The sequence below is a fragment of the Camarhynchus parvulus genome, chromosome 24 (assembly GCF_901933205.1).
Source record: "Camarhynchus parvulus chromosome 24, STF_HiC, whole genome shotgun sequence".
NCBI lineage: Eukaryota > Metazoa > Chordata > Aves > Passeriformes > Thraupidae > Camarhynchus > Camarhynchus parvulus.
The window spans coordinates 4,712,974-4,735,038 of record NC_044594.1 but is presented as its reverse complement, the minus strand read 5'-3'; the positions used below and the strand labels follow the sequence as shown (position 1 = coordinate 4,735,038).

General features: G+C 53.7%; 1 protein-coding gene across 1 annotated transcript in view; it reads right to left on the bottom strand.

The window, feature by feature from the left end:
- Window positions 1-8,427: 8,427 nt before the first annotated feature.
- Window positions 8,428-22,065, bottom strand: part of ARHGAP32 (Rho GTPase activating protein 32) — a 174,932-nt gene continuing 161,294 nt past the window's right edge. The window contains 7 exon segments of the mRNA XM_030964892.1: window positions 8,428-14,420; window positions 14,423-14,821; window positions 15,918-16,786; window positions 17,426-18,277; window positions 18,853-18,927; window positions 19,839-19,984; window positions 20,749-20,950. Coding sequence (XP_030820752.1) covers window positions 12,579-14,420; window positions 14,423-14,821; window positions 15,918-16,786; window positions 17,426-18,277; window positions 18,853-18,927; window positions 19,839-19,984; window positions 20,749-20,950 — 4,385 coding nt within the window. The 3' untranslated portion in view covers window positions 8,428-12,578.

Here is a 22,065-nt window from a genome sequence, read left to right as displayed (position 1 = left end):
CTAATAGGATTTTCAGGGTGTAGCTCTGCCAGCTGAGCCTGGGGTGGGTTTGGGGTGAGCTGGGTGGGTTTGGGGTGAGCTCCTGCTGGGAGGTGTGGGAAATGGATTTGTAGAGAATTCTTAAAGCTTGACAGAAGGCTCCTATAGTATGCATCTGTATTGGGTATTGTATTGTCTCACCCTTCACATAAGACTGAAAATAGAATAAAAGTTTTTAAAACACCTCTCAGTTCCCCCATCTAGGTCAGAAAAGAGCACAATCCAACAGGAGGCAGCTCCTTGCTAGGAGCTCCAGCTGCTGGGGAGAGGACTGTGCTCTGCACTTGGGTGTCATTCCCTCCCTCCCACCCTCCCACCCTGGGTTTTGGGTTCTCCGTGGTGACAGAACCTTTGTACTCCTGTGCCAGACTGGAGCAGAGTCCTGGCCTGTGGTGCCAAAGGGGAATCTAAGCTCTGACTATGGAGCCATCCTCAGTGTGCGAGTTTAGGAACCCCCTCTGTTGTTTCTGTGCAAAGGGACAAAGGAGGGGATGAGGCAGATGCTCTGTGGGATGCAGGGCCCTGCAGAGGGGTCAGGGCTGGCCCCACCCCGTCCCCTCAGCTCTGAGCTGCAGCAGCCCCTGTTTGCACCCTGCAGAAGGTGCATCCTGCACCCTGCATCTGCTGCATCCCCAGCCCAGGCTGGAGCCAGCACTGGTTCCTGAGGCAGCCCCTGGCACTGGGAGAGGAGCCAGGGAAGGGGAAGGATGGATCTCCAGGGGTGCCAGGCCCTGCAGAGATGGCTGTGAGGAGCTGTGTGCTGTCCTGGGGCTGCCTGAGCTCTGTTCCCTTAGCTGGGGCTCTTGTGGTGCTGAGCTGGACTGGGCTGGGTGGTGTGGATTGGGGTGCATTGGGGCAGCTCCCCTCCTCTCTTCCTTCCCTGTTTCAAGAAATGAGGCAGTTCTGCTTTATGAAGCTGCTGTCTGATGGCAGCCAGGGAGCTGATGGTCCTGTTGGCACCACAAGTCCAGCCTGGGGTATTTGAGCCCCCAGCAGCCTCGTGGTGGGAAATGGGAGTGGAAATGCCCTCCTAGAAATGAGCCACAGCTCTTAACCCACTCTGTGCCTCAGAGGCTGTGCAGCTTCACTTTGGGAGGCAGCTGAAGGATTTATTGCTGCTTGCAGAGGCATTGGGAGAAATGTCCTTATGTTGCACGTTTTCCTTGAGGTTTCAGTCTTGGATTGATGACTGAAAGGAAGGATTGCATTTATCTCCCCAGGACTCAAGAGGCTGCTCAGGACAAGAAGAGCCCAGAGAGGGGTTGGCTGAGGGGCTGGGGGGATTTGCTGTGGCCACAGCAGCCAGGCCAAAGGAAGCTTGGAAGGCCTTGGGAAGAGGAGGTCAGCTGTTCCCTGTCTGCCTCCTGCCTCCTTCCACAAGGACATGGAGCTGCTTTCCAGGGTTTGGATCCTGGGAAGGGTCCCCAGTGGATTTCCCTCTGCAGGAAACATCCACCACTGACCTTGTCCTTGACAGAGCTGGGCAGGAGTGGGACCAGCAGGGCAGTGACAGCTTTTTCTCTCGGGTGGAGCAGAAACACTCAGGAATTGATTCTGGGGGTGGTCCCAGCACAGTCAGGGCTGCTTGGTGGCCTTGGGCTCTGTGACTCCTGTTTGGAGCTTTGGGGCTCAGTAATTTGGCTTTTCCCCACTGTTTGAGGGGTGTCCAGTGGCACATGGGTAGTTTCCAGGCACATCCCAGGAGTTCCTATGCAGAAAAGGGAATGTTGCCTCATCCCCTGACTATGGCTCAGGGAAAACACTTGGATGAGGGTTAAAATGGGAGATGTTTTGTACACACTGGAGGGAATGCACAGAATTTGAATGAATAGAAAAAGAACCTCTTCAGACTTAATTGCTTTGACATTTCTGTTCCTCAAGTGCAGAGTGCCTCCTGAGCTCAGGATGCTTCAGTGGGAGTCCTGTGAGTGTCCAAAAGCAAACCTGCAGGATGGGAAAGGCTGAGCAGAGGTCTGTCTCAGCTCCTGGCAGTGCTCCACCCTACTCTGCTGCCTGCTGAAATGAAGGGGATAAATCAGATTTGTATGTTCAGCTAGTGAGTAGAGGCCCAAAACTGATTAGGTGCTTAATTACCTCTGAAGGTGCAGACTTGGTGCTGGTGTCACCTGAACCTGGGAGTTGAGCTTTGAGGGCTGAGGAGCCTGGGAAGGGTCTGCAGTGGGACCTGTTCCCCACCACTGTGCAAGGATAACCAGGAGAGAACAAACCTGGAGCCTGCAGCCATGAAAATGGGCTCAGTCCCTTGTGGCAGGGTCCCCTGGGGACACTGACGTCTGTGGGATCCCATTGTCACATCCCAGGTACTGTTTGCCTCCCTAAACTCCCTGAACTCAGCCTCTGGTTTTCCTTCAGTGAAATGGGGATGAAACCTGCTTCCCAAGGCCTGGGAATTGGAAACTGGAGTGGTTTGAAACCCATCTTCATGGAGTCCCACAATGGTTTGGGTTGGAAGGGGATATCAAAGCTCATCCAGTTCCACCCCCTGCCATGGGCAGGGACATCTTCCACTATCCCACCTTGCTCCAAGCCCTGTCCAACCTGCAATCATCCATTCCCCAGTCCTTTAGGGAATGGTGTTTCACAGACAAACTTGTGTCCCTGTCATGAGCTGGGAATTCCTATGAAGGTGCTGCTGGCCCAGGTTCACACTGCACGACCCCTTCTCCTCATGAATGAGGGATTCTGTGAGCAGGGTTTTACTGTTAATGAATAATTAGCCTGTGGTAATGATGTCCTGGTGGGGAAAGGCCTCCCAGAGGTGAGGATGGATCATCTCTAAGGCACTGCCCAGCTCAGGGATGCTCCAGCCCATGGCACCTGGCAGGACATGGATGATCTGGATCTGAACTTGTCTGTTACACCCAGAAACCCCCAATATCTGCAGGGGAAAAGGAATGTAAATCTAATTCCTTGTTCTCTTTCTTCCCTTCCATGATGAGGGGCCTTGCCAGAGCCACCTTCCCACTGGTGCTGTTGTGGTGAGACACAAACCTTCAGGGCTTCCTGCTAAGTCAGGTGCTGAGCTCCTCTGTGCCTGGTCTGACGCCACAGGGGCATTTCTGTTCCCTCCTGGTGCTCACTGCTCCAACTTCATCCTCCTGAGCAGAGCTGAAAGGAGCAGGAGCAGGGGCACTCAGCTGAGGTGGGGCAGGATGTGATGGGGGTGTGCAGGAGCATCTACAACACAAAGCCAAAAAGAACTCCCGAGGTGCAAAGTGAGGAACCCAAAAGCCAGGAACTGCCAGCAGAGGGATGGCTGGGGAGTCCCAGTCTGCACCTTTGCGTCAGCATTGGGATGGTTTCTATCTGTGCAGCTCTTCTGTCCCTTCCCAAGGCTCCCAACCCACCTCTCGTGGGGTGCAGGATGGATCATGCTCACATGCTCAGCCCCCATTAAATATGCTTTGTTTTCCCCCATGGTCTCATGTCTGTCCCTTTATTACTCCAATCCTGCTCTGGAAAAGAGAGTGATTAACTTAGAGCCCTGTGGGCTTTTATGCCATCAATTGCTGTTTCACCAACAGCAAATAACCCCTCTGGCTCTTGGGAAGGAGCTTTTCCTTATTTTCCTGATGGTCCACCTGTCCCTCAAAACCTGATGTGAAAATCACTGTTCAGTTGGACAAGATGAGCTTGAGGGGTTCCTTCCCACCCAAACCTTTCCGTGGTTCCCCTTGCCCTGCAGATTCCAGACTCAGAGCCCTGAGGGAAACCTCCACTCCCTTCCATGAGGAGTTCCCTGTGGGTGGGACACTGAGCCTGCCCTCATCCTTCACCTTAAAATCATCCCTGAGGTGCCAGGGACAAGGCTGTGGGCTGGGGGTGTTGTTACAGTGGGTTTGTTTTGCTTTTGAACTTATTTCGTTGATTGAGGAGAGTATTTTATAAAGCAGAGGCACTTTAACATCAGCACCTTTCCCAAGAGCCTTTCACACAAGGAAAAAGTGAGGACGTTTGAGGCAGCCTCTCTGCTCTCCTGCAGCAGCTGGTTGCTCTGTAGTGTGTGAATGTGCCTTTTGTATTTGAGATTAGTTGGAAGTTGCTGCATTACCAGTGAAATTCCACTTTCTCGCATCAGTGGGGTTTCTGGCCAGCACAGTGTGGGTTTGTGGTGGGATCCACCCCCTGCTTTTGCTGTGCAGCCATCCCTCCCCAGCTGCCTTTGGCCATGCAAGATGAGGCAGATCCTGCTCCAGTTCCCACCCTTGTGGGGCTGGATCAAGGGAGAAAGGCTAGCAAAGCTTGAGCTGGATTCAGAGAAAAGAAACTAAAGGCTTGAAACAAAAACCCCATGGGCGAGGTGATGCAGGTCCCCCTCAGAAAGCAACCAGGGGGAATGTGAAGAAAAGAAAAAAGAAAAGATGGGAATAAATAAAAAGCAGGGATGGGGAGGAGGAGGGGGCAAGGCAGATGTCTGCCCGTGCTCAGTGTGTTTGTGCTGCTGGCTGCCTGCCTGCTTGTCTGGAAACCTGGCCCCGTCTGGCACCTCTTTTTTTATTCTGATGTTTGAATTTATAGCTTGAAGTGCAGCAGAATGAGGTTCTCTGGAATATTGCTGTGGATGGGATTGGCTGCCTGGGAGGGTGAGGGTGGATTTGGAGGAAGGGGATGACTTGGTTTTCCCTTGCAAGTTTCATGTGGGCTGCTGTGTTCTCCTTCATCCCTCTGCCTTCCTGCTGCATTTCCATGTGTTTGCACCACTTCCCTTCTGTGTGCCCGGTGGCTCAGGAGCAGCTTCTCCCTGGGGTATCCTGAGTGCATCCCACTGGGGTTTGGTGTAGTCTGGGGGTGCAGGGGAGGCAGAGCTGCTGTGAAGTGGAAACCATGGAAATCATTGATTCTGCCAGGAGGACACGGATCAGCCACACTTCCTCCCTGGGAACGTGCCAGGAGACTTGTTCTCACTGAAGGTTTCCAGGTCTCCAGGCTTCAAACGTTCACACAGTTTGAATAATGCATAAAGTTCCAGCACTTGCTGGAGTCAAATACTCTTCTCCAGCATCTTTAAAAAATGGATGAATGCATTTTTACTTGAACACCTCCCTCTTTGTGTAACCTGTTTTTCCTTTCTCACCTGTCACACCTACAATCCTTGTGTCCTTCTAAATGCACAACCCCCATCAGGGTCAGATCTCTATGAGGATCTCATTCTTCCCTGCTGCCTTTGGCATTTAGAAGGACATCTTTCATTGTTCAGAAAGGTGGGTGCCTCCTGACTGCATCTGCCTGTAATTAATGGATTCAGACACTCTGTATAGGGCATTTCTGAGGGGATCCATCTCCCTCTTCCCCTTGTGAGGCAATCAAAGCAGTGAAGCTCCCCCTGTGATGCTGGGCAGGGCCTGGAGGAGGCTCCGTGGGGCAGGGAGACCTTTCCAGGCAGATCCTGGAGGAGCCTGTCCTGCAGTTTGACCATAAAACAGACACACTCTGGACTCAAGGTGTCTGTCTGAGGCTGGTGACTTTCCTTGGCCCATTGGGAAGGATCTGGAGCTGGAAGGATTAAGAAGCACGGGATGGTGTTGAGGCAGCTTTAATTTCCCTGTAAAATGCACTGACGCCCCCCTTTTTCCAGGACAGCCCATTCCCTATTCCAGGGATGCTTTCTGCAGGTCACACCTTTGGTTTGGGCTCTGCTGCCTCTTGAATTAATGACTTTAGGGGTGGGGTGCAGTTTGGTCACCCCACAGGACTGCAGTGACCCTGGGTGTGCTGAGCAGCCCCCAGGTTTTATCAGGCAGTGGGTGATCCCTTCCTTGGGACACCCCAGTCCTTCCCAACACCCCTGGCTTCTCCCACTGCCTCTGAGCATCCAAATAGCACAGGATTAACAAAAACCCTTCAGGAAAGGTTGATGAAGTGACAGCAGAGGGGCAGGGAGTGCTCTTGTAACAGTTCCTGATGCAGAGCTGCCTCAAAGCTTTTGCAGAGGCAAAGCAAAGGGCAGGACCCTGCCCTCTCAGCTCTTCCCGAGGGAGGAGTGGGAGGAAGCTCCTGCTGTGCCCGGGAAGGATGAGAGGAGCACAAAGAATTGCTTTTCCCATCCATTTTGGTTGCTGCTGTTGGCCCCACGTCACGAATTCCCCCTCAGGAGTGGCCAGGCTGTGCCTGGGCAGGATGCTTGCCCTCTGTGTCAGCTCTCTGGAGGTTCCTGCACCAGGAATACCAATCCAGGGGATTTGGTGACCTCTCCACCCCTCCTCCGCTCCTGTGACACTGCCAAACTCCTGTCAAGTCCTGCTAGAGGGGCACCAGCAGCTCCAGTTTGGAGTGATCTGGGGCAGAGTCACCTCTGTCCCCTGCCCTGCCCGGGCCCCAGGCAGGTGATGGGAAGGTGAGAATACAAAGGCAGGCTGGGCTGTGGGAAAGGAGGAAGGGAAGGGAGGGGAGGCTCAGCCCTGGCACGGCTGGGGCTGTATTTGCCCAAGCCCTGCTCTGGCAGGTGCTGGGCCCAGAGCCTGTGCTGGGGGCTCTTCTGGCTCTGTGAGCTCATAATGAATCTTAGCAGGGCATCCGTGCACCAGCTGGAGGGAGGAAGGAAGGACTGAGCAGCTTCCTGGCTTTTCCAGCATCAGTTGCTGGTTTTGGATGACTTTTAGTGTAGAAGTGAACATATTGGTGTGTTCCTTAGGGATGGGGCCCTGGAGCTTAGTGGCTCCCTGCCAAGGTGTGCAGGTCACCTCTGGCTGGGGATCTCAGGGTGTGGGGGGAGTGGGGCTGCCCCTCAGGATTGCCTTAGGATGCTGCCGGCATTGACCACTCTGCAAATCCCTTCTAATATGAAAAAACTAAAAGGAAACCCATCCTTAGACACAAGGAGTTGGAAAGCCGAGCAGAAACTGCTAGAAAGGAACATCATCATCTTTTCCAGTGGCAGGTCGGGTTTGAGAGGCAAAGGCAGTCTAACAGCGCTGCCTGCTGGAAACTGCTCGGGAGGAGAAGTGATTCTGCGTCCCAGCTTCTGCCACTCCTTTGGCACAATTTAAACCCATCCTTCTCCCTTTTCCTCAACCTGCTCTGCCCACAAACCTCAGCTGCTCAGGACAGGCTGTCAGAGAGGGATGGAGTTTCCATCCTGTTTATCCTTACAGCAGTGGAGAACTGGGGCCATCCGAGCTGTTCCTGGTGCTGCAGGGGCACCCCGAGCCCTCTCCTGGGGTGTGGAACCCCCAGCCCGCAGATCTTGGCTCAGTGGATCTCGGTGGCATTGAAGGAAATGTCCATGGTGCTGCTTTTGGAGCACTTCAGGCCAAGCCAAGCTGGGGAGGTGCCACTTCTGGGGCTGCTCCCTGAGGAAACACCCCTGGGGCTCATCCTCCTGCTGTTCCCTCTCCCACCCAGCCCAAGTGTCCTGCCATAAATTTACCCATCCTTGGCAGGGTGCTGTGCAGAAAACCAGCTGGCCAGCCACCAACACTTCAGTTTAGATGGGCATTTGTCCACTGAACTTGAAAGTCAAGATTTTTCTTTGCCAAGTCAGCCTGGCCATGTCCTGCCCTGCGAGGGCAGCTCTGGTGTCCTCCCATGAGGAGGGTCCCTGTGGCACAGCCTCTGCTCCTGGCTCTGGAAGAGCAGGAATTCCTGGCTCAGGCAGGGGCGGTGGGCTGCTGGGTTTGCTGGTGGGAGCTTACAAGGACAGCAGCGCCGAGTGCATTCAAAAGCAGATCTGGACTGCAGTGAGGATTTGAGAGCAGATGAGGCAGATTTCTGAAGGCCTAATGCAGCCCCTCTGCAATCACACAAAGGCTCTGTGCAGATATGGACTGCACAGCACGAGCCACCCCACAGGTCCATGAGCAGTGGGGTTACCTGTCCTCCATGCAGAGAAGGATCAGGCTGCTTTTATTCCTGGCAGCAGCTCTAAACTCAGCATTATTTACTGGATGAAAGGACTGTGAGAGATCCTTCTTAGAGTGTTAAAAATGTTTGAAATTCGCTTCCTTTAATCATCTTTTTGCTATTAATTAACTATGAGCAGTATTACTGTGGTGCCCAGAATCCCTCCCAGCCAACTCGGAGGTGGCCTGTGCCATCTGTTTGTCCTGACTTCATCTGCCCTGTGCCTTCAGTGCCAGGGCCAGGCTGTTTCTGCTTGTGCTGTCGTGCTGGGTGAGAGGAAAGGGACACTCAAACAGCCCAGGCAGGTTTATTTATTGTTAGGAAGCAGCAATGGGCACAGGTGGAATGGCACAGATAAGCCCAAGCCTTGGCATGGGAATTCAAAGTCACCTCCTTCATCCTTAGCTGCCTGCCAGCATCTCTCCCTCCAAGGCATGGCCCCAAGCTGGCTCTTCCTGTTTTGTTTTTTAAGTACGCTGTTAATTAACGAGGCAGAGAGGAAAAAATACACACAGGCACACCTGAGTAGTTTTTAACCTGGCTTGATTAATGCTGTCAAGTTGCACATCTGAGTGTGAGCTCAGTGGGACTGTTGCTTTTGTTTAATACCACAAGACACCTCAGTCTGGATTGTTGCATTACAGTACAAATAAAAAACAGAAACAAAACCACATCTGCATCATACAAGGTGAGAAGAATATGAGAATTCTAAATATTTACAGAGAAGGGCAAGTGGGGAACCACAAAAAATATTTACATAAAAATACATGAGCTTGTCAGCATATACATTTTACACCAGTTCACAAAAAAAGACACTCTATAAATTAAAGTGAAGGGAACTCCAAAGGTAACCCAAGACTTTCTGGGATGTTTCTCTCATGCGGCTCAGGGAAAGAAAAATCAAGTCTTCTACAGCAGGAAAATGAACGGCAAAACAAGCCTTTTGTCCCCCTCCCTCCCCCCAGCTGGACAAGGCAGGGCTCTGCACACAGGAGGAACGTGGTGCTTGCTCACACCACACCATGCCTTTCACAGGGATCTGGGCTCGGGGAACAGGAACGTGCCTAAGCCGCCACAACGAAAGGAGGGAAAACAACTTCTCACCCGGATTTCCTGACATTTAACACACCACTTGAGTCAATGCCCTGTCACCAGCCCGGGGGATGGCAGAGCACACTTGAGGTTCTGTCCCTTCTGGGGTCAAAGAGGACCAGAACGTTTTCAAGTCGGTTTTGGTTTTGTGTAGCAACTTACTACCACTGTGCAATCCTCACTGATCCCCCAGCGGGGAGCAGGGGCGGGGGATCACTGCAAAGACATAGGCACAAAGTTGTGGGGATGTTCTCCGAGATGCATATAGATATCACCTGATAAGACTCTGCAAAAATCAGAAATTAATGCTTTACTTAAGACTTCATAGGGGCCAAGTCCTCATTACTCACCTATGACTGCACTCCCCTTCCCAAGGAAGGGCTCCTGCAGGTCACGTCCTGCTCCAAAGCAGAGGTGAAAATCCAGAGCTGGAGCATACTCCCGGAGCCTCATTCCTGCATGCACTGGGAGACCCTCTTCTGGAAACAGAGGGAGTGACAGCTCTAGATGCAAGTGTCCATGTGAGGGAACTGCTGAGGAACAGAGCTGCTGTCACCTCGTGGGGATGTGGTCAGGCAAGAATTACTGAGCCCAAGCACAGCTGCACTTGGATTAGAGCATTATTTGCGTTGCTGTCCCCCTGCTCTCTCCACTCTGGGACACAGGACTGGGCTGTCACCGTCCTCCAGCTCAGCCACCTGAGACTCCTGGTGTCACCTGCCTGCCTTGCTCTGATGCATGACACCCTTTCCAACCTCACCTATGAATTTTGGGGTTACTGAGGATGTAAAACTCTCTGTAGGACCAGCAGACTGAGCCCAGAGCAGGAGCAGGACTGCATAGTTCACTGTATGGCTTGGCAGGGCAGGATCATGCAGGATGCTGCTGAAGCTGTGGGCAGGAGGAACAATAAAGGAAAGGTTTTGGTCTGTTACCTGGGAAAAGCTGGTGCCTTCACCTTTTTAAATTCTGTACTGTGGCTCAGCAGTGCTGGACGTGAGTTTGGGTTCCTGGAGAGCTTCCACCCTGGGAGCACACCTGGCTGTGGCTGCGTGCCAAGGGGGAGGTGGCTGAGAGTCACTGCTCTGCTGTCTTCTTCCTCTAATTCCCAAAAGGCTGTTTGCAGCGGCCCTCTGGCTCAGGGTACAGGTATGCACTTCCAGAAGCCCTTTGGGAAAGGTGCTGAAGGGTTTGTTTCCAATGGGATGAGCTTTGCACCTGGCACTTCACACAACGCAGGGAGAGCAGCACAGCACTGAGGAGCAGAGGCTGTCAGGGATGGCACTTGGGCTCTACAGGGAGACAGTGGCTTCGAGCAGGAAAATCCAGAGGCTTTACAATTACAGGAGCTGGGAGCAGCCCCTCGCAGTGGCAGGATAGTCCTGGCTGACGTAAGGCCCAGGCAGAGGGAGGGGGAGGCTGCGGGGCAGGGGGGAGTTAAGGCTTTCACGGAGAGAGAGGTTGGACCTGCAGCTCTCTTTACCTGAATCCCAAATAGCCTGAACCAAACACTTATCCCTGCTTCAACTGGAGACCTGGCAGGTAGCCAGGGGCTGAGGCTGGCCCTGGCACAACACAGCTCTGCTGGGGAGCACAGATAATCCAGCCTGGCTCCCGAGGAACCGGGGCAGCTCAGCCTTGCCTGGGAGTTACTGCCAGTGGAGACAGGGTGGCTCACCCAGTGGTCCCTTTCTGTGCAGTTCTGTCAGTTTTCCTTGAAAGAAAACACTACAAAAAGCATTCCCTCACCAAAAACCCCAACCCCTCTACCTGGGAATTCTTCATGAGGAGATTGTGGTAACCTGGATCACAGTGCTGCTTTTTTCTCTTTTTTTTTCTTTCTTCTTTTTTTCTTAGTGCCAGATTTCATTCCATAACATGTGAGAACTCTTCTAAACAAAATGCTTAAAACACCAGCATTGCACAATAAAATAGAACCAGAAGGTAGTTACTGAAACAGCCCCAGACAAGGCTCCAAGGTTAAAAGAAGCAAAAAGCTACAGAGTAGTCAGCAACTAGAAGCAGGCTTTCCTTAGGATTTAAAAGTCCCAAAATAGCCATGGAACTTTTTGTTCAAAAAGCCCCACCTAAGCAGCTGTGTGCTAACTGCAGGACTTCCAGGTTTTTCATAAAACATTAGAGATTTGAAACAGGTAGAGAAGTTCTTCAACCACACGGAACAGGAATGGCCTTGGAATTTATCAGTGAACATTTAAAAACTGCTAAATCTCAAGTATTGCTTGCAAGCCCTACCTAATGAAATGGATGTGCTTTATTTATACAGGGGGTGTGAGTCCTGGGGAGTCTGAGAGGCAGCATGAGGGGCTGCCAGGCTGTTTTTACAACATCAAAGCTTTTCAACAGCTTGAACACCGTTTTTAGTGTATTTTAGAGTGCACTGGCCTTCTGTCCCTACTCACTGAGTCCTGGGGGAAATGCACCTGGGCACATCACTGCTTCCTGTGTGCCACAACTCCACAGGGATCTCTGCCTAGCACGGAACTCAGAGGCTGCAGAGAGTCTGGAGACCTCCAGCTTAAGCTCAGCAGGAGCACTCCCTGATGGAATTGCTGCAGGACCTGGCCCAGGGCAGCTGCTCATGCAGACAACTTGTCACACACAGCTGGCAAGGAGGGCTCTGATTTACATAATGCTATAGACTTTTTTAAATCTATTTTTTTAGTATTTTTTGCAGTGAGATGACAAGAGTCTTGCCAGCCACAGGATGGAATGAGCTTATCTGGGCCACAGATAACCTTGCAGCAAAGAGGAAGGACTGGCATGGAATGGGTGTGCTGTTCCCAGCTCTGGGGGTCGGGTTTGGTGTAGTTCAGTGGTTTATTTCTTTTGGTGTGAGAAATGCAAACCTGTCCTACATGGCTCCTGCAGCTGGCCTCTGCTTACAACAGAGAAATGTGAAGGAAATGGACTTCTTGTAGGCAGAAGCAGCTTGTTAATAAGCAAGAAATGTAACGAGTGTGTTGTGTTCTGAGCTGGCTTCAGAGCCTATTCCTCGGGCTTGAAGTCAAAACAGGCCCCCACCCAGCTCAGAGCAGCTGCAGGGGGCGCAGCCACAGGAGTGGCAGGGCCTCAGCAAGGAGGGGATCCCTGGGGAGCCCTGCCCAGCCCCACTCTCTCTGTGGAACTCCGAGGATCCTCCACGGCCCTTTCCTGGGAGCCAGCCTGGGATGGGCAGTTTGCAGCAGGATGGAGCTGCAGGCACAGTCCATCGTGCACAGCCCATCATACATGGGACCCTGGGCGTGGGGAGGAGCAGCCAGTGTCACGTCTGGGAAGGGAAAACTCCTTCCCTCCCTGCCCCAACAGCATCTGTGTCAGCCCTGCTCGGCCTCTGGCAACACCTGTGTGCCAACAGCCTGCCCTGTCCTCCCAGGTGGCTCAAAACTACATGAAAATCTATAGCTCTACTACATAAAAACAGTGAGTGGGGGCCAGGGGAGGGCTGAGGGGGGTTTGCTTTGCTCACTGGGGCAGGGTCAGGGAGTTTTTTACTGTCACTGAAAAAATAAAACAGTCCACTGTCCAGCAGAGGCTGCTTAGACTCTATCCCTTGTCCCCCCCAGAGCTCACTCAACATGCACCTCTGTCTCGGGCCTCTGCAGACACAGCTCTGTGGGGAGGAAGGCTCCCTGCCCCAGCGCCGTGGCGTAAGTTCTGCTGTGCACGTGGGGGAAGCCAGGGGGCACGAAGCCCCCTGCTCCAGCATAGCCCCCTCTTTGGTGCTGAGGCAGGGTATGGTAATCCTCCAGATTATCGTACTGGGACACCACAGTCATCGTGCTTTGGCGCTTGCCCAGGGTTTGGTAGGGGTACAGCAGGGCAGAGTCCCTCTCCACGGGCTCAGGGTGCTCCCGCATCCGGAGGCTGTGGCTCCGCTCGGGCTTGGGTGGCGGCGCCACGGGAGGGGCAGCGTGTTCCTCCTCCTTGTAGCAGTCTCTGGAGTGCTTCTCCATGGACGCTCTGCCTCGGGGCCTCTCCAGGTCCGGCCTGTCCTCTGCCAGCCTCCCCTCCTTATGGTTCAGCCTCAGGGTCTCCTGGCTGGCTGGGATGTACTTGTTGCCCGAGTGCTGGTAGCCCATGGGCTCGGAGGGCTCCGGGCCACCCTTGGGCCTGTACTCAGGGTAGGGGGGCCCATTTTTGGGTTCAGAAGGCTGCCTGTGGTTGGCTTCCTGCTGCAAATACGTCCTGTGCTCGCTGCCGCTGCTGCTTGGTTCGTGCATCTTCCTGTTCCGGATGCTGCTCTGCTTCTGGGGCAAGGACGGCTTCTCGGGCTGCCCGTTCCCGTAGCCCCCGCCGTGATAGAGGGCTCGGTCCAGCTCAGGCTCCGCATGCTGCCCATAGTAACGCTCGTCCCCTTCGGGCGTGGCCGCCTTGGCTGGGTACCTGCCCTCCTTCCCTTCTGCCACCGTCAGCAGGCCGCTCTTGCCAGGATCCGATTTGCTGCGCAGGTGGACGGCATCCAGGCCCCCCAGCTCGTCCTGCAGCAGCGGGGCCACGTTGTCGTACTGGGACATGAGAGGCCCTTTGACCTTCTGGCGCGTGCGGCTCTCCCGGCGGATGGACTGCATGCGGTACTTCTCCATGTCCTCCAGGTCCCAGGACATGTACATGTGCTTGATGTCCGGGGCGGGGGGCACGTCCCTGCTCACGAAGCTGTGCTCTTTGCCCAGGTGGTTGATAAGTCCTGCCCGGGGGTAGGCAGCCAGGCTGGGGTAGCGGTACAGCCCCTTGCCCTGCAGCCGGGACACGTAGGGGCCGAACTCGCGGCCGGGCAGGCCGTGGAAGGGCCGGACCCGCATGGTGCTGTAGGGATCCAGGTCATAGAAACTTGCGTCGGCTGCAGTGTAGAAGGGGGAGCTGGAGGAGCTGGAGTAGGGACTGTAGCGATAATGGACCCGCCCGTTCTCAAAGTAAGGCTGGAGCTGCGTGACGTGGTAGTCGGAGTGGGGCTGATACGGCTTGTACTGGTACAGGGGCCGCGGGCAGTACACGGGCTCGTCATCCGGGGGCACCTCTGTGCGGGAGATGGGCACGGAGCGGATGGCGGCGGCGGCGGCCGGGCCGGGCACGTGCAGCGACTGCACCCTGCGGATGGTGGGGTACGGGGGGGCCTCCTCGGCATAGCTGGTGCCCCGCAGCCCCGTGGAGCTCACGGAGGACACGAAGTCAGTGCGGCTGCGGGGCTTGGGGTGCAGGCCCGTGGCAGACACCTTGCCCTGCGTGCCATAGGAGCCGTAGCGCGTGCCTGCGGTGACGGGCGGCTCCGGGCGGGGCGGGTAGGGCTGGTGCTGCTCGGCCTTGCCGTGGTAGCCGTGGGCAGGGACGCTCTCGGGCCGGTACTGGTGCTTGGTGTGCAGGTAGCTGTCAGGCCCCACGGGCTCGGGGAGGCTCTCTGCCTTGGGGTGCGGCACGCATACACCGGCTGCAGGGACGAGTGCTTGGGAGGCGGCGGCGGTGGCGGTGGCAGCAGTGCCTCCTCCACGGAAGATGCCAGCATGGAGGAGGCCAGGAAGGAGTGGTAGTTGGAGTTGTTGATGGTGTCCGTGTTGTTGGAGTGCATGGCCGCGGCGATCTTGCTCTCCAGCGTCCTCACGGGTGGCACGGGCGGGGTGAAGCTGTAGGAGGAGGGGGCAGGGACTGACTCGGAGCGCAGGTGCAGCGGGGGAGCCCTCGTGCTCTCCCGAGGCTTTTCCAAGTGGCTCTGGTGGCCTGCAGGCACGGAAGAGGAGCCACGGGCACTGGAACTGCTCTCGGAGACAAAGCCAGGCGTGGGCTCCGGAGGCTTTTCAGGTACAGCTGTGCTCCACATCTGCAGGGAAGAAAGCAGACAAAGTTAGGGACAAGCAGCTTTTTCTCTGCTCTTCTGTAGTTAGAACATCCCAGACACTTGTACAGATCAGCTCCATTCCAGCATATCTGTGCCTGGTTTTTGTTGGGGACTGACAGACATGTAGGTTCCCTCTCTCAGCATGGGAAGGCATGATGCCACTGGCAGTTTTTAGGGACCCATCACAACTGGTGTGTTCTGCAAATGCCAAACCAGAGGAAGGGAGGAGGTGGCTGTCTCCTCACACATTACCCTCAGTGTTTCATTAGGTGGTCTGCTTTTAAATGTCTGATGATAATGAAAATGTTCCTGGATTTAACCTCCTCAGGCCCTGGTGAGCAGAACAAGAAGTGCAGTAAAGTAGAAATTCCTGCCTTAAATGTGGCTGCAGGGCTTAGGATGGGCTGCAGCCAGGCATATCTCATGGGCTGGGGGCTTTAGATTTCTGATGGAAATGTTTCAATCCTGCACAAGCAATCTGACCTGCTTTGTTTAACAGAATCACAGAATCACTGAGTTTGGAAAAGACCTCTGAGACTATGGAGTCCTATCTGAAATCAATCCCCCCTTGTCACCAGCCCAGAGCACTAAGTGCCATGTCCAGTTGCTCCTTGGACACTTCCAGTGATGGGGACTCCACTAGCTCCCTGGGCAGCCCCTTCCAGCACCTAATCACCCTTTCGTGAAGAAATTCTTCCTGTTGCCTAACCTAAACCTCTCCTGGTGCAGTTTAAAACTCTGTCCTCTCATCCTTTCGCTGACTGGACAAGAGCCTAATCAGGATGCTGGAAGAGGACCCTGTCAGAGGGTGCAAAAATTCTTCTGAGCATTCTGAACTATCAATCCCTCTGCCACCTGCCCCTGCAAATATTTTTTTCCTTAAAACCAAGGAGAGTGGGTATTCTCCTATGGGATGCTCCCTTAGGAAAGCAGCACAGGATTTCCTGCAAGGCTGTGTCCGTGTTACAGCCACTTCACTCCTGGTTTCCTGCAATCCCCCCACCCTTGCCATCTGGATTTGGACTGACATTCCCAGTGCTCACCATTTCAGAGGAGCTGTGCAGGGAGCAGCACATACCTGCCCAGAGCCGCTGGGTGCTTTGGCCGCTGGCACCTGTCCCACGGCTGCCTGGTGCTCCTGTCTCTGTGCCGGGGCCGTGGCCGCGTGTGACGCGGGCGGGACGGTGGCATCTGCCTGGGGGGCGGCCACGGGCGGGGCACGGGGCTCTGTGCCCGGGAGGGTGCTCAGGTACGGCACCGCGGCCGGGGCGCCCTTGTCCCCAGCAGGACCCACGGAGGGAGACTGCAGCTTGTCCTCGGCCGTGCAGGGAGCGTGCAGCTTGTCCCCAGCCAGGCCTGCGCGCAGGTGGGGCTGTTCCACAGCCAGCTCCGTGCCGGGCAGCTCCCGCTCCGGCAGCGTCCCTGGGCCGTGGAGAGCCGCGTGCTCCCAGTCCCTCACGTGGGCCGGGAAGGCCTCCTTGTCCCCTGCTCTGCTGAGGTGGAAGCTGGACTGCTCCTGCTCCGCATCCCTGCTGCCAGGCGTGTCCCCAGGCATGCCTGTGTGGAGAGGCGGGGGCTCCTGGCCTCCAGGTGCGCCGGGCGGGTGGTTGTGCTCCCCGGCCGTGCCTTGGCAGTCCTGCTCTAAAGGTGCCCCGGGCTGGAAGTGCAGGCGGTTCTCGGGCAGAGCAGTGAACAGGTGGAGCTTGTCAGGAGCGCCCGCAGAGAGATGGAGCTTTTCTAGAGCTGTGCCAGCTTCAGCCTCTCCATAATTTGTGCTTTCAGCATGAGCATCTCCTGGCCTTTTGTGGGACTGGGCGGATGCTTGCTGTGCGGACTCGGCTAACGCTAGGGCCAGCATGCGCGCTGCGTTTTTCGGAGGAGGAGGAGGGATAAGAGACACAGAACTGACGGGAACAGGATCCTGGGGGGAGTCGAGGGCAACTGCTCCTAATGGGGGGAAAATTGAGAGAGAGAGTGATTTTATGTTACCCAATAAGGAGAGTGACCTTAACGACTATTATAAAAAAATAGATGCTCTCCACACTTTCACAGTGGCAGTTCCTTCTGATGTGAAACACTTGTGTCTCACAGGCAAACGCTGCTCGACAGCACAGCAGTTCATCACAAAGAGGAAAAAACCCAAGAGATTGTCTAAAGGCTCCTCTTGCATTTCTAGAGGTAGGAAGGAGGTAGCAGAGAATGAGATACCCTTACACAATTTTGATCATAAGGTTTTAGGCAGAAAGGTCCCTTCTTCGAGTGTTGGCAGATTTTTAATTTAAAAAAGGAAAAGTCTTAGATGGTCTACTGGCTGAAATGATTGAGAAGGACATGCTAGAGATTTTCACATATGAGAGGATGGGGAAAAAAAAAGCAGAATATAAAGCATTATGGAAATTATCCGAGATTTGTGTGATGTAGGGAGAAGGCAGAGGTTAAGACTTTACTAATCTGCACAGCCCTGCAAGACACTCGTGATCAGAACTGATGGGCAATCCCCTCTCCTAAAGGCACGCAGAGGAGGATGGTTCTGAGAGCAGCTCCCCTTTGGAACTTAAAGAAAGAATGGAGGAAAATGCACTGTACCTGGCTGGGTGTGTCCACTGGGTACAGTCTTATTCTGACTGCTTGGCATGGCTTTCTCCCCTTCTTCTGGCAACTCTGCTTTGCAAGCAGTCACTAGCTGGGGATGCTGCAGCTCTTGGTGGGCTCCTTCCCCTGTTCCTGTTTCACTGTTTTTCAGGGGCAAGGACATCTGGGTTGGGGACCTGTTTGTGATCTCAGTGATGCCAATCTCTTTGCTCCAGCTGGAAGCAGAGGAGTTCCTGGATGTGGTGGGGACTCCTCCCATGGCCTCTGGCACACGGCTGGGTAGCACAAAGGAGATTGGTTCAGTGCTCAATGGTGGAGATTTGATGGGCTTTCGGGCTGTCTTGGGCGAGAAGCTGAGGGGTTTGCAGGCCTGCTCTTCCGTGGGGCTCAGGTCCAGCGTAAAGAAGGGGCTCATCTTCTCCTGGAAAGGGGACACTGGCTCAGAGCTTGTGGCACTGCCTGGGGTCTGAGACTGGCTGCCTGATTCTAAATCCTTCTTGAGCAGGCTTGGCTTGTCCTTACTGATATCGGCGGACTCCAGCAGGGAGGTGCTGCTGTCCAGGCACTCGGACTCTGCCTGGGGGGGGCTGCACTGGAAGGACATGGGGTCGAAGTCCAGGCTGGCAACGCCGATGTCCGGCGGGCTGAGGTCCACGTCCTCTGAGGAGCGGGGAGAGATGAGGGCAGGGACGTGGATGAGCCCCTCGTCCCCGTCGCTGTCGTCATGGGGGAGGTTGTCATAGGAGTTGCAGCGGTTCATGTTCCCCAGGAGCTCCCCGTTGAAGGAGGCAGACAGGGCATCGCTGCTGGACCTGGGCCTTCTGGGCCGGAACAGTTTGGATTCACCTGGAAGTGAGGAGACACCATGGGTCAGTGACAAGACCTCCTGCCCAGGAGGCCAGGCCCGGTCGGGGGTGGTCAGAGCAGTCCTAAGGCAGCGAGAGGCTCCCCTGGTGATCTCTGCACACAAAGTAACATCGTTGGCAGTGACTGCTTATTCCATTTGCTTAAACTCTGTTACAGCACTTGCCAGGCATGATTTAGTGTGAAACTAAGCTGTGAGCACAAGCAAAGACACTTTAAATGTGCTGAAGGCCTTTCTCAGAGAGCACTTTCCTCCACAATGCTGTCCTGTCAGCCTTGAAATAGCAAGGGGAGGAGCCAAGGAACGAACATAAGCAGCATCAGCTACACCAGAGCAAGAGGTTTGCTTTTTTCAACCTTAAAAGCAGGAAAAGCCATGAAGAGCATTTCTGTGAGACTCATCTGTGCTGGGAGCAGAAAGCTGCTTCATCAGTTAGCAAGTTCAGCTTCCCCTGGAGGGGTGGAAAACCTGCCCTGTTGAATATCTACAGCCAGAGATGTCAAAGTGCCTCCCTTAATGCTCATTTCTTGGAAGTGTAGGTAGGATTTTGCCTTACCATCCACAGCATGCAGGGAGGTGAGGGACTCCTCACTCTTGGCCGAGCGGAGCGTCCCGCTGTCTCCTCGTCCTCCTGAAGGAAGGAACCACACAGGGATCAGTTAGGAATGGGGTTTCCATTTAGCTGGGTAATGGTGGCAGGAAAAACACAAATGCATTTCTAGCACCAACAGCTCTGTCCTGAGAGTAATCTTGTTTTGAAGGTGGGTTTCTGATTCTCATTTTACCTGGAAACAGTGACCAACCCAAGCGATGACGGCTGCAGGTGACAGGCTGGGAAACAATTTCCCACAAGTAAAACCCCCTCAAAAAGGAGGAAGGAAGAACATTTACAGACCCTGTTTTATGGGCACTAAACAAGTATAATTTCAGTCTCTGAGGAGACAGTCCTGAAGGGCATTATAAGCAAGTGTGAAGGCTGTGAGGGTAAGAATTTAAAGATCAACCTTGGGTGATGAGGGGATAAAAGTTCTCCCGGGCCCATATTTTGGGATTTGTGATGTGTTTTACTGCAAAAACATGCTGTTGCTATTTTTAAGTTTGGAAAGAAACAGAAAATTATATATGGAAAAGGTTGAGAATTCCACCTACATATGCTGGCTGTGACTACAAAGGGTTGTTGGCTGCCTTCTCTGGGTACTCTGGTACAGCTTTTGGAGGGAATGTGTTTGTGGGAAGGTGCCTTTCCCTCTTCTGAGAGCAGCAAGGGGAATGAGAACTGTATTCTCATTTCATAATGAGAGTGTCAGAAGGAATTATCCTGTGACTTGTGATAGCAGCAGCCACATCCTATCTTTCCAAAGCTGTTCCAAGCAAAGTACAGTGTTATGAGCCCTGGCAGGCTCCAGAGTTGCCTGAGATCCATTGGGAAAGAAGAGCTACTGGAGGTGTCATGCACAGCTTGGACGCTAGAAGGAGATAAAAGCCCACAGGAAACATCACTCTGCACTGCTGACAACCCCGGGTTTTGGAAGGGGGCCTCACCTGCCAGGGCTATGGCTTTCATTTCCGAGGGCTCGCTGGGGTTGCGCTGCAGTTTGCGCTTGGACACGGAGGAGGATTTTCCCAGGTTGAAGAAGGAACGCCAGCTCCCCACTGGAGACTTCTTCATCTTGCTGGGAGGCCTTTTCCTGGGGAAAGAAAATGGAACACATGGATGGAGGGTGGGCTGCAGCTCAATCCTGGCTGCTTGTTATCAGCACTCTCTGCTTTCTGCTCAGAAACTCCTGGTTTCTGCTTGGAACCTCCCTCTTTTCCCAGCTAAGGATGTTTTCTTTCTTCCAGCTCAGCCCTAAAGTCTTGCTGTGTAAATTCCCCCAAACTCCAGAAAGCAGCTGCAGTGCAGGTGAGGAAAGGCTCTTCCTTGTCCAGTCCAGCAGCCAAGGGATGGATTTTCTGGAAGAAGCTCCAGTTCTCTGGGAAGCTGGGCAGCCATAAAGGTGTTCAAAACCATCTCTCACTCCTGCTATAAAACCACCTTAGTCTCCTCCACTACCATATTTAATTTCCAGTGTCCTTGAGCCTGTCCAACTGCTCCATTTCAAGGGAACCTGGATTTGTGAAGAGCACTTAGTCCTGGAAAACCCCAACATCTGCAGGTGTTCATCCTGTTTACATTTCTGTGTGTGACTGGTCCAGGCATCTCTGCATCACAGACAACATGGATTTATACATTAAATGATATCCCTGGTGAAAACAAGAGGGAGCGGGGCACAAATTATTTGGCTAAACCAACACCACTGATATGAGCTGAATCCTCCCAGAGTCAAAAGCAGGTGGAAAACTGGCCACAATATTTACATATATAACAAGTCTCAAGTCAATATAAGCAAATTCCTGCTGTATTCAAAATAACACAGTTATGACACACGCTGGAGAGGAAACCTGTCTCTACCTTTCAGATGGGAAGTCAATGACTGTGTGGAATTTCCCCTGCAAAGCTGCTGGGCCTTCTCCCACTTCGATGTACTTGCTGTCTGCCACGATGGGAGAGTTGATCTGGGCCTGTGTCCGTGCCTGAGCCTCCTCCAGCGTGAGCAGCTTCGTGGAGGGGGAGGACACCAGCAGAGACTTGGGCCGGGATAAAGAGCTGTGCCCTGCAAGGGAAAACCACAGGCAACAGGGAGAGTCAGCAAAGGCAGTGCAGAGATCAAAGCTCAGCTCTGTGTGTCTAGGGAGGTGCTGTGTTTTTCTGAACCTCTGTTATCCCAGCCATTGAAAGATGTGGACAAAATGTGGTCACAACATCACAGATATGTTGATGACTAAAAGAATGATGGCTTAGTGTATTAAAAAAAAAAGCAGAGGCAAGCAGGTAGGATGGAAACCTTTGTGACACACTTTCCTTCATCTGTATGCAAGAGCCTGTAAAGAAACTGATGTTTTTCCTTTGTGTAAAGCCTGTCTGGGTCATTCCCAGATTTCACCTCTTGTGTAGCAGGAAATGCCATGTGTGACTGAAGCTGCTACAAGCCAAAGTGCACCTGGACACAGCAAACAGAATCTACTGTGTGGCCTGCCTGTGGCCTTTAGAGCTTGTGCCTGGTTTTGGTGATGAATGTGCAAAATCTGAAAGCAGCTGCTGCTGCCTCCTGCTGCTGACAGCTTCAGTGCATAGATTATGGGGAGTCTGTTGTAACAGCAGCTCTTGTGTCTGCCACTGCCTCTTGTACAGGTGTTTCTAGGGTGATTCCCAAGTGAGTTCAGGGCTTTGGGGGAGATGTATCAGTGCAGAATATCCTGCTTGGTCCAGTTCCATGGCTGTCCCTGGAGCAGCACAGCTCTGTGTGAAGGATGCAGAGTCTGTGGGGGGGTGTGGGAGCTGTAAACATCACTCAGCTGTCCTGGGTCAAGTTTGGCTTAAAACAGGTTTGGCAGCACCATTTCCCCCTCTCACCCGTGGGTGCAGGAGCTGTGCTCACACCCAGAGGCTCCCAGGAAGCCGTTCTGGAATGCAGAACTCCTGCACTTAGCCAACCCAACAGCCTGACCCTGCTCCCTGCCAGGTCTGTGTCAAAGCCACTGAATGCAAATGACCAAGTCATTAAACAATTAGCTGAATTTACATGGGCCATTCTAAGCCTGGATAATCATCTGGCTGGGATTCTGAGCATGCTTATCTTCCTTTCCCTGGCAGAGTCAGCCTGCTGGGGCTGGCACTGCTCGGCCAAGCTAACCTCTGGCTTCCACGGACTTAGAACTGCCCTACAGT